Genomic DNA, 13,180 nt, shown 5'->3' with positions numbered 1-13,180 from the left:
CTGTAGTGTGTGAGGAAAAAAAAGATGGGCATTTTGGCCTATAGGGATGGGGAATCTGCAGCGTCAAGGCCACATATGGTCCTCTGGGTCCTCAAGTGTGGCTTTTTTTTCTGAATTAGGGCCGCACTTGACCTAGAAGGCCGCATGTGGCAGGCTCCCCACCCCTGGACTAGAAGTAATAAAATTATATCAAGGTTTGTGCTGTATGCTATGATCCTTTCCCTGTTCTGTGTATAAACTGATGAATTCATATAGGAATCTGCCGGTACATAGTATAGTCTGTGTAGAACTGGAAGGGGACTTTAGCCATCTTTTAGTCCAGTGCCCTTTTTTTTTATCCAATTTTTAAAAGTTTTATTGATTTCTTTCTTTTTTACACCATAGTCATCCTAGTCTGGTATTACACTCCAGCCTGTTGAATTCTCTCTTGTTTCAAAGGAAAACAGTCATGGAGAGTCCAGCAGCTCCTGTGGTCTCCTGCCTTTCTAGTGAGGGGTAGGAGGTATACTATATCTTCTCTTCATTGCGTCTGAGAATTGTCTTTCTAATTATTTCAGAATTCAGTTGCCTTTTGGTGTTTTATTTACGTTATCGTAGTCATTGTTCGTAGGGCAGCCAGGTAGTGCAGTGAATAGAGTGCTAGGCCTGAAGTCAGGAAGACTCACATTCATGAGTTCAAATCTAGCCTCCGACACTCACTAACTGTGTGACCCTGGGCAAGTCACTTAACCCTGTTTTCCTCAGTTCTTCATCTGCAAAATGAACTAGAAAAAAGAAATCACTCCAGTATTTTTGCCAAGAAAACCGCAAAATGGGGTCATGAAGAGTCAAACGTGACTTAAACAACTGAGCAGAAGTCATTGTTCATGTTGCATAATTAGAACCAGGCAGTCTGTACCAGTTTGTAAACGTCTTCCTATGTTTCTCTGAAATCCTCATATTTGCAGTTTTTTATGGTGAAATAATATTCAGTTATGTCTGTGTATCTTGGTGTGTTCAGTCATTCCTCAGTGAATGTGTATCCATTTTGTTCCCAGTTTTTGCTATAGCAGAAATACTGTTACTAATGTTTTGGTGAATATGGGGCACACATTTTTGTCCTTGACCTCCTTGATATAGGTGCACAGTAGTGAGGTCACTGGGTCAGAGGGTATAAATAGTTTAGTAACTTTTCTCAAATAATTTCAAATTATTTTCCAGAATAATTGAACCAATTCACAGAATCACCAGCAGTGTCTTAGAGTCTCTATCTTCTTGTATCTTCTCCAGCATCGGTTTTTCCCCATTTCTATCACTTTTACTGCTTTAGTAGGTGGGAACATCACTGCTTTTATTTAGAAATGAAGGCCCAGAAAGCTGGTATGATTTGTTTGAGGCCCTATAGGTGTCAAAATCCAGTAATAGAAGTTGAACCCAGTTCATCTAGAAGGATGTGTGAAAAACACAGCAAATAAATATGGTAACCTTGTATTTGACAAGTATAAAGACTTAAGTTTTTGGGATAAGAATTCATTATTTGATAAAAATTGTTGGGAAAACTGGAAAGCAGTGTGGCAGAAATTGGGCAAAGACCAATGTCTTACACCATTTACTAAGGTAAGGTCAAGATGGATATATGACCTAATCATAAACAGAGATATTCTAGAACATGAACATATTACTTATCAGACTTACGGATAGGTGAATAATTTATGAATAAGCAAGAGATAGAGAGCAGAGTAAAGTATAAAATAGAAAATTTTGATTACATTAAATTAAAAAGTTTTTGCACAAATAAAGGTAGCCAAGATCAGAAAAAGCAGAAAATTGAAGAAAAATTTTATAGACAGTTTCAAAGACAAAGGTCTCATATCTAAAATATTTAAAGAACTTTATGAAATCCATAAGAATATGAGTTATTCCCCAATTGATAAATGGTCAAAGGATATGAAGAGGCAGTTTTTTGATGAAGAAACTGAAATAATTTATAGCCAAAGTTACCAATGGTCTCTTAATGGGGCTTGGCAAGGTGTGGTTGGTGAAAACGCTAGGGGACAAGGAATCTGAGAGCAGAGGGTAGTATAGAGGTGAACTGATGGGCCAAGAGGTCAAGACTGGTGAGGCAGGAGAGTATAGTTGGAGGAGGAGGAGTGAATTCCTGAGAAAAGTACTGGTGAATTGAGGTATTGAAGATAATTGTGAGGAAAAAGAATAGGTTTAGAAGGAATAAGGAAGGCATGGGAAGGGATGGAATGAGAAAATGTAATTGTATGAAGGAATTGTGGAGTTCTTGAAAATCAAGTAGAACCTTTTTGGATGGCAAGATTGAGGGTTTGATCCTTGTGTGTATAGTACCTAAAGTAGAGTGGGGTAGGTGGTTATAAGATTTGAGTAGATTCAGGAAACTAGAAGTTAGGGTATTTTAAGGGACATTAACTTGCATGTTGAAGTCTCCTAATATAAGGGCCAGAGGTTGGGTGAAAAGGGAGATTTAGCCAACCACTGAATTCATTGAGGATCAGTAGATTTAATTTGGAATGAACGATCAGTTTGTACTGTTTGAATCTTAGAGGAGAGGTTGCTAAGGCACAAACTTAGGAGAGTCTAATAATAGTGGTAGGGAACAAGGAGTATTCTGACATTATTTTTGAGTAGATAGGTATTTTTACCCTCATCCCTCCTTCCTACGAGCCATGATGTGTTGCTTTTAATTTGCCATTACCTTTTCCCATTTAGAATCCAAGTGAGTGTTGGAGTAGTGAGGAGAAAGTGTACAGTATAACAGACACAAGACAGAATTTCAGTGTCCTTAGAAAGGGTACTTTTTCCTCAATTCATAAGTCTCTTAATTGGTTTTTGGTGTCATTTTGGTGTAGTTTTTCTTTTTATTAAGATAGGTATGTTTGCTAAAGTGAAATTTGTTTTTTTTAGGGACTCAGGATTAGGTCTAGTAGGCTGCCTTTTTTACCCCCTGAAGCAATTAGAGGAATGGATTTCCTTAGGGACTCAGAGACTCTTAATGTCTGACTAAGAAAGAAATGAGTGTAGCTTTTATATCAACTCCTACTTCTTTTTAAATTTTTTGTCTTTCAGCCAGTATTTCCCATAAATAGCAAAAGAATCAATTGAATTTCTTAGCAGCTATTTTATAAAAACTCTAATTATGTATTTGAAAGCAATTAGACTGTCTCAGCTTAGTGGGTAAAGAAAGTACATATTGGTTTTGAATCAAATAAAGCCTTGCCTCTGAGGCCTGTTTGTGGGTAGTTTCCTTCTACTCCCTTCCATCTATAGTCTAGACAGGCACTTGTTAAAATTAAATATATATGTAAAGTAAGAAAAATAAGCAAAAGTGAAAATTTCTTTTTTTAATAGTATTTTATATTTTCCCAATTGTATGTCAAGACAATTTTGAGCTTTCATTTTTATAAGATTTTGAGTTCCAGATTTTTTTTTTCCCCTTCCCTTTTCCTAAAATGTTTGGCAATTTGATAGGGGTTATATGTGTGCAATTATGTAAAACATTTCCATATTAGTCACACTTGTGAAAGAAGAAACAGATAAAAAGGAAAAAAACCACCAAAACCTAAAGTAAGTGAAAAAAGTATGCTTCAATCTGCATTCAGAGTCCATTGGTTCTTTATCTGGATGTGGACAGTGTTCTTCTTCGTGAGTCCTTTGTACTTGTCTTGTGTCATTGTGTTGCTGAGAAGAGCGAGGTCATTCATAGTTGCTCATCACACAATGTTGCTGATACTGTGTACACTGTTTTCCTGGTTCTGTTCGTTTCAAAAAGTGGAATTTTTTTGCACTTTAGTGGATTAAACTTGATAACTGAGAAAATGTTTTGAGAGGATTTGTTCATTCGTTAATTTATCAAATATGTATTAAGTGTCTTATGCAGGAATTTTAAGCCTTGAACTAGGGGTTTTTAAAAAAATAGTTTGCTATTTCAGTATAATTGGTTTCCTTTTTATTCCTACATATTTTATTTTGTGCTTTAAAATTTTTTACAGCAGCTAAGTGGCACAGTGGATAGAGTGTCAGGCAGCCCTGAATTCAAATTCGTATTTAGACACTTTTTAGCTGTGTTATCCTGGACAAATCATTTAACTTTTGTTTGCCTCAATTTTTTCATCTGGAAAATGGAGAATAAGAATAATAGCGCCTACCTCCCAGGTTGGTTGTGAGGATTAAATGAGACAATATTTATAAAGTTCTTGGCATAGTGCCTGTTACATAATAGGTCCTATATAAAGGCTAGCTATTAGCTGCTGCTGCTGTTGCTGCTACTGCTACCACCACTACCACCACTACAGTAGGCTTCATCAGATGGCCAAAAGGAGTCCGGGACAAAAAAAAAATTATAAAACTCATCTAATGCATTCAGTGTGTTAGGATTCAAAATAAAGAAGATTCAGTCCTGTGTTCTGATAAAGAATAAAGGAGGGTTGAATAAGGCATATTGTAGAATAAGCCCAAAAGAGAGATACAGACACATACATGTATTTGTGTAATATTTGTTAGCCAATAACCATTTATCAAGTGCTTACTCTGTGCCATCATACCTTACTATCAGATGCTGTACTTAGTGCTGGGAATACAAAGAAAAGAAAAGAAAACAAAAAACCAGTCCCTGCCCTCCAGGGGGTCACAGTCTAGTTGGGAGAGAACCTGCAAACACATAGGTACAGACTATACATGGGATAAATAGGGATGATTAGCAGAGGGAATGAACTAGAACTAAGGGATTGGGAAAGGCTTCTTTAGGTGGTTGGATTTTAGCTGGAATTTAAAGGAAGCGAGGGAAGCAAGGAGATGGAGATGAGGAGGAAAGAGCATTGGAGGCAGGAAGGACAGCCAGCGAAAATGCCCAGAGTTGAGAAATGGAATGTCTTGTTCCAGGAACAGCAAGGGGAGAGCCCGGTGTTACTCTGTTGCAGAGTGAATCGGGTAGATCCTTTGTGAGATTGTGGAATTATGTTTGAATTACTTTATTATTTTAGACCACTGGGATACCGTGCCCCCCCCCCCCATGGTCTTTGATCCCTCTACATAATTTAAAAACATTGAACATTTTTCTTTCTCTTCCTTGGTCCCAGTGACACAACCCTTTTCTGTTTTCCTTGCCCTGCCTGACTGCTACTTTTCAATCACCTTCTGTTTTACTCTTCTTGCCCTCCTAACTGTGTGACTGCATAGGCTCCACATTTAGCCCTTTCTTCTTGGCTCAGGAGGGTGCTAATGAGGGCATGGAATAGAATGGTTGCAGTGGGAATAGAGAAAAGAGGACAGAAGAGATGCTGTAGATAGGGAGTTAACAGGACCTGATAATTGCCTGGACATGGAAGGTGAGGGAGAGGGAAGAAAGAAGGAAAGATAATCACAAGGTTAAACACAGAAAAAACTATGTAAATGACCCAGAGAAGGAGCAGGTTTAGAGAGGAAGACAAGAGCAGGGGTTGTGACATGTTAGGAGAAGTTTTCATTGTATTTAGGGAAGGCAAATAGTGGTTTGAAGTGCTGGTGGGGCATCTTTATGTAGCTATGTTCTAGACAGCTGGAGATATTAGTGTAGACCTCAGTCAAGAGTCTGGACAAAAGATAGGTTTGTAAGTCATCTGTATAGATGCAGTAACTTGCTTGGGAGAGAATGAGATAATCAAAGTAAAGACTGTAGAGAAAGAAGAGGTACAGGGACACACAGGCATCTTTTTGTTTTTGAAAATTTTTGATAGATTTTTACCATCCCCTTCATTTCATATATCCCTCTCCTTCCCCTACAGTGAGAGCCATCCCTTAAAACAGGGGTTCTTAAATTCTGTTATGTCGTGGACCCTTATTAGCATTCTGGTAAAGCCTAGGACCCCTTGTTAGAATCATGTTTTTAAATGTATAAAATAAAAAAAAGTAGGGGAAAGAAATTATATTGAAATATATTTATCAAAACATTTCAAAAAAATTATCAGAGACCCCAGGTTTACAACCTCAGCAAACTAGGAGGAGAAGAAAAAAAGTTCAGCAAAACATTTTGTGGTTTCTCTCTCTCTCTGTTTTGCTTTTTTGGTGACACAGTTGGGATTAAGTGATTTGCTCAGGATCACATAGCTAATAAGTCAAGTGTCTGAAGCTGGATTTGAACTCAGGTTCCTGACTCCAAGGCTGGAGCTCTATCCACTGCCCAACGTAGCTGCCCCAGGGCTATCATTTTTAATTAAATACTTTTGTGTCTGTTGAGAAGGTTGCATATTATGCATTCTCTAATAGTAGAATCTTAGATTTAGGCCTGGGAAGGGACCACAGAACTTATCTAGCTCAGCCATCTCTATTTACAGATGAGAAAGCTGAAGGTAAGTGACTTGCCCAAGATCATACAGATAGTAAGTAAACCAATGAGAGCTGTGAATCAAAACCAGGACCTCTAGGCCAATATTCAGCTTGTTTTCACTGCGGCTGCTATTGCTTGATGTTTGTCCTTTGTTTTCAAAAAGAACCTTGACTTCAGGGAGGTAATGCCAAGACACGAAGTGATTTGGATTTAAGTGAGGGAGGGCTGTGCAAAGTCACCATTCTCACTTTCTCCTCCAGAGAGGAGAACCATCTAGGTCCAGTGGCCACATATGGATCAGGACAACTGGAGATGGTCCTGGATGCAGTGGAGGATCTTGGCCTTTTCAGACTAAGATCTTTAACAGGTCTCCATTTGGCTGAGGCAGCGCCTATTTGGTGATTAAAGCTTAATAAAAAAAAATGGTCAAGCTTATTTTTACTAGTAGAAAAGGTCTACTTATTTTAGGGATGTAAGTCTTAAAAGTGTGGGTAGGAAAAAGTCACTTTAGGGCACAAATTAAAAAAAAAAGCCAAACTTTAAAGTTAAGTTGTTTTCTTAGAGAAATCTAAGTGTTTAACTACTTGGCTAATGGCTCAGGAATATTAAATTATGTTCAATGAAACTAACAAATACTTTAAAAACTAGGAAAGAAAAAACATTTTGGGAAGAAGAAAAGTTGAGAATGAGGTGTCAGTAGGTGGCAAAATCAGTGTTTCTTATTAGGGCTTGAGAGTAAATTATCACTGCCCTTTAAAAATCTAATTAAAAAATTAATCTAATCTTGTCTAGCATTCTTTATCTTAACCCTAATGGAATATCCATAAGAACTTTCAAAGAAGAAATTATTTTCTGAGAAACATAAATTAAGCACAGTGAAGAATGAAGATTCTCCGTTGCTCTAGAGGATCTAATTTGATCAAAAAAAGATATACCCTGGAGGTTTTTAAAATATTGCTCAAAGGTATACACACACAAATTAATTTTTAATTTACTTGTTTCCCGCCATTTATAGGCATCACAGATTTCAGCAGAGACTATTCGAAATGAATTACCAACCAGTGCCACTCGGTTTAGGCTTGATATGCTGAAAAGTAAAGCAAAGAGATCATTGACAGAGTCTCTAGAAAGTATATTATCCCGGGTAAGTATATTAATTTCAACTTAATTTTTGAATAAAACAGCTTTTTAGGGGATGAATGAAAAGGATTTTATGCTTTTATTTAATCTGATTCATAATAATAATAATAATAATAATAATAGAATAAAGCATAAAACTACTTTGTGTTTAATAGTATTCATTTTTTCCTGATTCTTAGAAAAAAATTTATTTTCCTTCCCATGATTTTTTTTCTAGTGTGTCCCAATGGGAAACATTTTTGTCTCAGAACAAAAAATGCTATTAATTGGACAACTCTTACAGTGACCATTGGGTGAGAAGTTGTAAGCCCCGAGTTCTAGTCTCCGTAATGCAAATGAAAATGATTTTGAAAATAAAAAGAATTAGTAATTGGTGGGCACCATTATATGTTCCAGATCTGTAAGTTTTTTAGGATTTAGTGTAAAGTACTTCTGATGTATTACTTCAGGGAGCTGTGAATTTGTCCTGTTGTTTTCTTTGATATATTTTTATTCTGAACTTAATAAACCTCAAATAAAATAAGTCTATATGCAAAATAGAACAGGAAAAGATTATATGTTATACTTCAAATCTCTAGTATGTACAGTCACTTTTCTTTTCAAGTTTATAAATTCAACCTTTACCTTTCAAAGCTGTCCTGCTTATCTGTATTTCTTTGTTGTTTCTTGTTTTCTTCTCTGAACTTTAAAAAAAAAAGAGCTTTGGTGGCCCTCTTTTCTCTCTCTTTTTTTCTTTTACTCTTGTCTCTATCCTTTCCTCATTCTGTGGTGCCACCCTACTCTCCCCCCTTCCCCTCTTGGGAAAAAGAGAAAGAAAACCCTTGCAATAAAAATGCATAGTCAAGCAAAACAGATTTCCACATCAGTTGTATCTGATAATGTCTCTTATCTTGCTTGCGTCATGAGTTTGTTACCTGTCTAATAGTTTCATCATCATTCTAGATTGGCCATTGATCCCAGGTCTTAACTCTTTCAAAATTATTTTTATAATGTTGTTATTATAGAAATTGTTCTCCTGGTTCTGCTCATTTCACTCTGTTGTAACCCCTGGTCAGTCATTGAGGTCATAGGATCTAGTGCCGTAAGGGATCTTGAAGGTCATCTGGTCCAACCTCCTCACTTTACAGACAAACAAATTGAGGGCTAGATAGTTTGGGTGACTTGCATAAGGTCATATAGGATTATAATCACCAGAGCTGAAATTCTCACTCAGGTCCTGTGGCTCAAAGTTCATTGGTTTCTCCTACCACTGTACCTACAAATGAGATTTATAAAAAGGTCCCACAAAATTCATTTCTTGAAATTACCGCAGTCTTCCTCTATATAACAATTTCTTTCAAAGACAGACCTCCAATATTTAAAGTCTCCCCAAAGTCATTATGCATATGCTTAAACAAATGATTTTTAGTATGTGTTCTTTGTCCAATTAAGTTGGCTTCCAGTGCCTCAGGCCTCAAGAGTAGACCCTGGAAGGTCCTACCAACCTGGAAAGGTCTCAGGTATAGGACTGGTGAGTCAAGAAGGGTATATTACCTGGTTTAACTGTATAGGGAGATGAATTTTTCAGCCACAGTGAACTCTCAAAGAGAGAGACAAACCAAATGTTTTAAGAGGGCCAAGGAATGAAGGATCATTATTGAATAGTTGGGAAGGGTCTGTAGAGGAGATAGTATTGGACTCAGGTTTTAAAGGATTGGTAGAATTTCATCAGGGCAAAATGGAAGTTTGGTGGAGGGAGGAAAGGCGTTTCAAACAGTTAATGAAGACAGGGAGCATGGGGCACACACAGGGGCCTGCACATGGTTCAGTTTGACTGTGCCAGGAATGGAGAGGTGTAGTGTGACCTAAGGCTGGCAAGGCAAGAATGAAAATAAATACAAGAAAGGCAAGATGCCAGATGGCAGAGATCCTTCAGTGTCAGAATAAGGATTTTGAATTTTGTTTGGCAGGCTTTAGGTGAGGCATTGAAGGGGTTTGAGCAGAAGAAAGATGTGATTAGATCTGTATTTTAAGAAGAGTAGTCTGTCAGGGCTCTGAAGTTTGAGACTGGAGTATGGCTGGGAATGGGAAGGCAGAAGGAATCACAGAATGTCGGGAGGAAGAGATCTCATAGACCATTCTAATCCTGGTGGTAGCTGAACATGAAGCCCTTCCACCACAAACTTGGCAGTGGTCACCTGGCCTTTGCTAGAAGTGAGGGCAGTCCACTGCTTCCCAGAGCTTAAGAGGCTAATGCAGTTGTTGAGCAGGTGTTTGTGAGAGCCTGTAATAGGTTCATGGTTATGAATGACAGGGAAGGGGAGGAATAAGATGGAGGGGCAGGATGGCTTCAGCAGTAGATGGATCAAGGAGAGGCTTGGATATTATTATTCGTTGTCTTGGGGAGACCTGAGAGTGTCTGTAGACAGATGGGAGGAGCAACCGTTGGAGAAGAAAGCCTGTATGAAAGAGAGAATTGAAGGAGCAAAGTCTTGTAGGAGGTGGTAGGTGATGGGATCTGGAATAGGTATGGGACATCTTCTCCTTTGAAATAAGAGTTTGGTTGGAATGTAGAGTACAACATGAGGGAGAATAATCCTTTAAATGTCCAAAAGAAAAGATTGTGTTTTAGCCTGGAGACAGTAGGTAATTAATGGAGCTTTCTTGAGTGGGGAGAGTGGTATGGTCAGACCTGTCCTTAAGGAATTCAATTTGTCAGCTTTGTAGAGGACAAATAAAAGAAAGGGAAAGGCTAGAGAAGTGGGGACCTAGGAGTAGCCTACTGTGCTAATACAGATGAGCAGTGATAAGAGCCTAAAAGATGCTGGGGTGAGTAGAGAGAGGATGGATGTGAATGATGTGGACAAAGAATTGACTGGACTTGGAAATTCACTGGCTAGATAAGTATAGTATGAGTCCAAGACCGTGAATATGAATAATTGGAAGAAAGGTGGAAATAAACCAGAATTGGAAGGACTAGGAGTCCTTAGAGAGCCTCTCAATGGATAAAATATCTTAGACTACTTTTCAATCAGTTCTTAAAGATTTGTGATGCAAAGAAGACAATATTTCAGTGGAAGGTTTTGTAATTTGCTCTTAGCCCTCCTTACTGATCTCCTTGACTCATGGAATTCATTTCTTTGCTTACCTCTAATGAGAGGTAGCCAGGTGGCATGATGGATAGCATGTTTAGACTTTTATGATGAATGAAAAGTCTGAGAGACATAGTTTCTGGGTAATTAATAATTAATTTATTAATTATGGCTAGCCAGTAATTAATAGATTGAGGTCAGTGACTTTCTCTTGTAAACCAGAGACCAATCATGGGTGCTGCTGAAGAAAGAATGGGTGGTCCAGAGGAGGAAGTCAACTCTGATTGGTTAACAATTAATGAGAGAATGAATATTATAATGAGAGGTAGACTTACTCCAATGAGGGGCTGTGGGAACATGACTCTGACCACATTATTCTGCCTCCAGCAATCTATACAAAAGGATTTCTCTTCCACCTAGACCACCACCTAGATAAGATGGTCTTTACCCTTTAATTAGAATTAAGCTTTCCCAATTGGGTGGGGTCCTGCCCAAGATTGAGGAGAATGTTAACCCGATCCTATCATCAGCCCTGTCCTTCAAAGGCTGCCCTGACCTTGTCTCCAAAGGAAATAGAGAGGGGGAAAAAAAAACCTGGATTTCCCCCCTTCCCCATTAGCATATTAGGTTATTAATAATTATTTCTCTCACTTTGATTCACAAAGATCTGTGTTTGAATTCTGCCAATACTTACTAGCTATGTGTGACCCCAGGAGAGTAACTCAGGAGAAATAGGGGAAGTAGCACTAGATTTAGGGGGAAAATATAGGCACCCCAAAGTCAGCATGTCCAAACCAATTAATTATTTTTTCCTTCCAACATATCTGACCTTCAAATTTCTCAATTTATGTTGTTGGCACCACTACCTTTTTTGGGGGGCGCATTGAGATGCCTATGAGACAGCCAGTTGGAGATGTCTATTAGGTAATTGGTGGTGCAAGACTGGAGTTCAAGAATATAAATGGATATAAAGCAAGGTAAAAACATGGTCCCTGGACTCAAGGAGCTCACATTTTATTTGGGGAGACAACATATAAATAACTGTAACTGTTTACCTGTCTATATAGTTATGTGTAAAACACTTTGAAAACTTTAAAGGAATATGTAAATGTTAACTGTTGCTATGATCACTCTTATTTGTGTGCATGCAATGTATGTATATAACTGTATATATGTCGGTGAGAGAGAGAGAGAGAGAAAGAGAGAGAGAGAGAGAGAGAGAGAGAGAGAGAGAGAGAGAGAGAGAGAGAGAGAGAGAGGGAGGGAGGGAGGGAGGGAGGGAGGGAGGGAGAGAGAATGAGAACTCTCGTTTTCTCCTGAGGGAATTGAGAGAGCCTCCATTTGGAAACCCTTGTGTTTTCTCTGTAAAGTAGGATGCTGGGTCATCAGCAGTGAGCATGTGTATAACAGAGAGGGTGGGTGGGGTCAAGCAGGGGTGCATTTGGGACCTTGCTGTAGTGAATGAGATGGGAATCCGGGAGAGATGAATGGGAGGATTGCTTATCTATGAGGAACATGCTGGGCTGACTGAGAATTCCTCTGTATACAAATGAACTTCTCAAGAAATTGCTTCTCCCTGCTCCCCACTTCCCATTTCAATAATGTGTGTTTGGATTTGAAGTTTAAATTATTTTAGAAAAGTAGTTCTTATGGAGCAGTATGAAAGTTGATAGCAAAGATCGTTCAACTCAATGAAGTATTCTTGACATTAACAGCTTTTCATTGTTGGAAATAAAAAAACAAAACAAACCCCAACCTCCCTCCAAACTTAAGTTGTAAGCCAGTCTCATTTTAAGTCAAGTGCGTGCTCTCATTTATCAAAAATAAACAAAGTGGTTTCAAGCAAACATGTTTTGGAATTGCAGCACCCATTTTTTTTTTCTCTTTGATTCTGTGGCACAACCTCCCAGTTCAGTTCAACCAGCCATGCTTTGCGTATGGACTGTGGGAAAAGGCCCTGCCTGTGCTCTGCACTGAGGGGAAATGCCAAGATGAATGAGATAGCTGTGGTCCTCTTGAGGGGCAGGAGATCAGATATTTAGCCATAATCCAAAGTACAATGTGTTAAGTGCATAAGAAAAGTACATAGAGTGCTTATTTCTTAAAAATAAAGTAAATTTATAACCAGCTTTATTTTGTAGCTTTCTCTTGGGAATTTTGCAGCATCCTCTTCATGATGTCCAGAACCAAAGTTGGAAGAGCTAGAAGTCCTTAGGGAACCTCTCAGTGGGTAAAATATCTTAGACTATCTTTTGATCAGTTCGTAAGATTTGTGATGCAAAGAAGACAGTATTTCAGCGGAAAGTTTTGTAACTTGCTTTTAGCCATCTCTTCTTGACTCATGGAATTCATTTCTCTGCTGAGTATTTTCTGATGAGAAAGGAGCTAGGTGGCATGATGGATAGAGTGCTAGACTTTGATTTGTGAAGATCTGGGTTTGAATCCTGCCAATACTTATTAGCTGTGTGTGACCCTGGGAAATTAACTTACCCTCTCTATACCTCAGTTTCCTCATCTGTAAAATGGAGATAATAATAGTACCTACCTCACAGGGTTGTTGTGAGGATCTAAAAAGCATGTATTCTTATGGTTACTCTCATTATGTTAATTGCTTGCATTGTTCCTGTGTATTTTAAATGGAATTAAAGTGATTTTGAAAGGT

General features: G+C 38.2%; 1 protein-coding gene across 11 annotated transcripts in view; it reads left to right on the top strand.

Moving 5' to 3' along the window:
* TBC1D1 (TBC1 domain family member 1) overlaps positions 1–13,180 on the top strand; it is a 302,344-nt gene that overhangs the window by 149,526 nt on the left and 139,638 nt on the right. For all 11 annotated transcript variants that reach the window (XM_078148318.1, XM_020991958.2, XM_020991934.2 and 8 more), the window contains one exon: positions 7,323–7,451. In XM_078148318.1, the coding sequence (XP_078004444.1) occupies positions 7,323–7,451 (129 nt within the window). The remainder of the gene's footprint in view (positions 1–7,322; positions 7,452–13,180) is intronic.

The sequence above is a fragment of the Phascolarctos cinereus genome, unplaced genomic scaffold, assembly GCF_003287225.1.
Source record: "Phascolarctos cinereus isolate Bilbo 61053 unplaced genomic scaffold, phaCin_HiC Scaffold_9;HRSCAF=440, whole genome shotgun sequence".
In the NCBI taxonomy this organism is placed as follows: Eukaryota; Metazoa; Chordata; class Mammalia; order Diprotodontia; family Phascolarctidae; genus Phascolarctos; species Phascolarctos cinereus.
The sequence above is the reverse complement of the archived record's forward strand: the minus strand, read 5'-3'. Positions and strand labels throughout refer to the sequence as shown.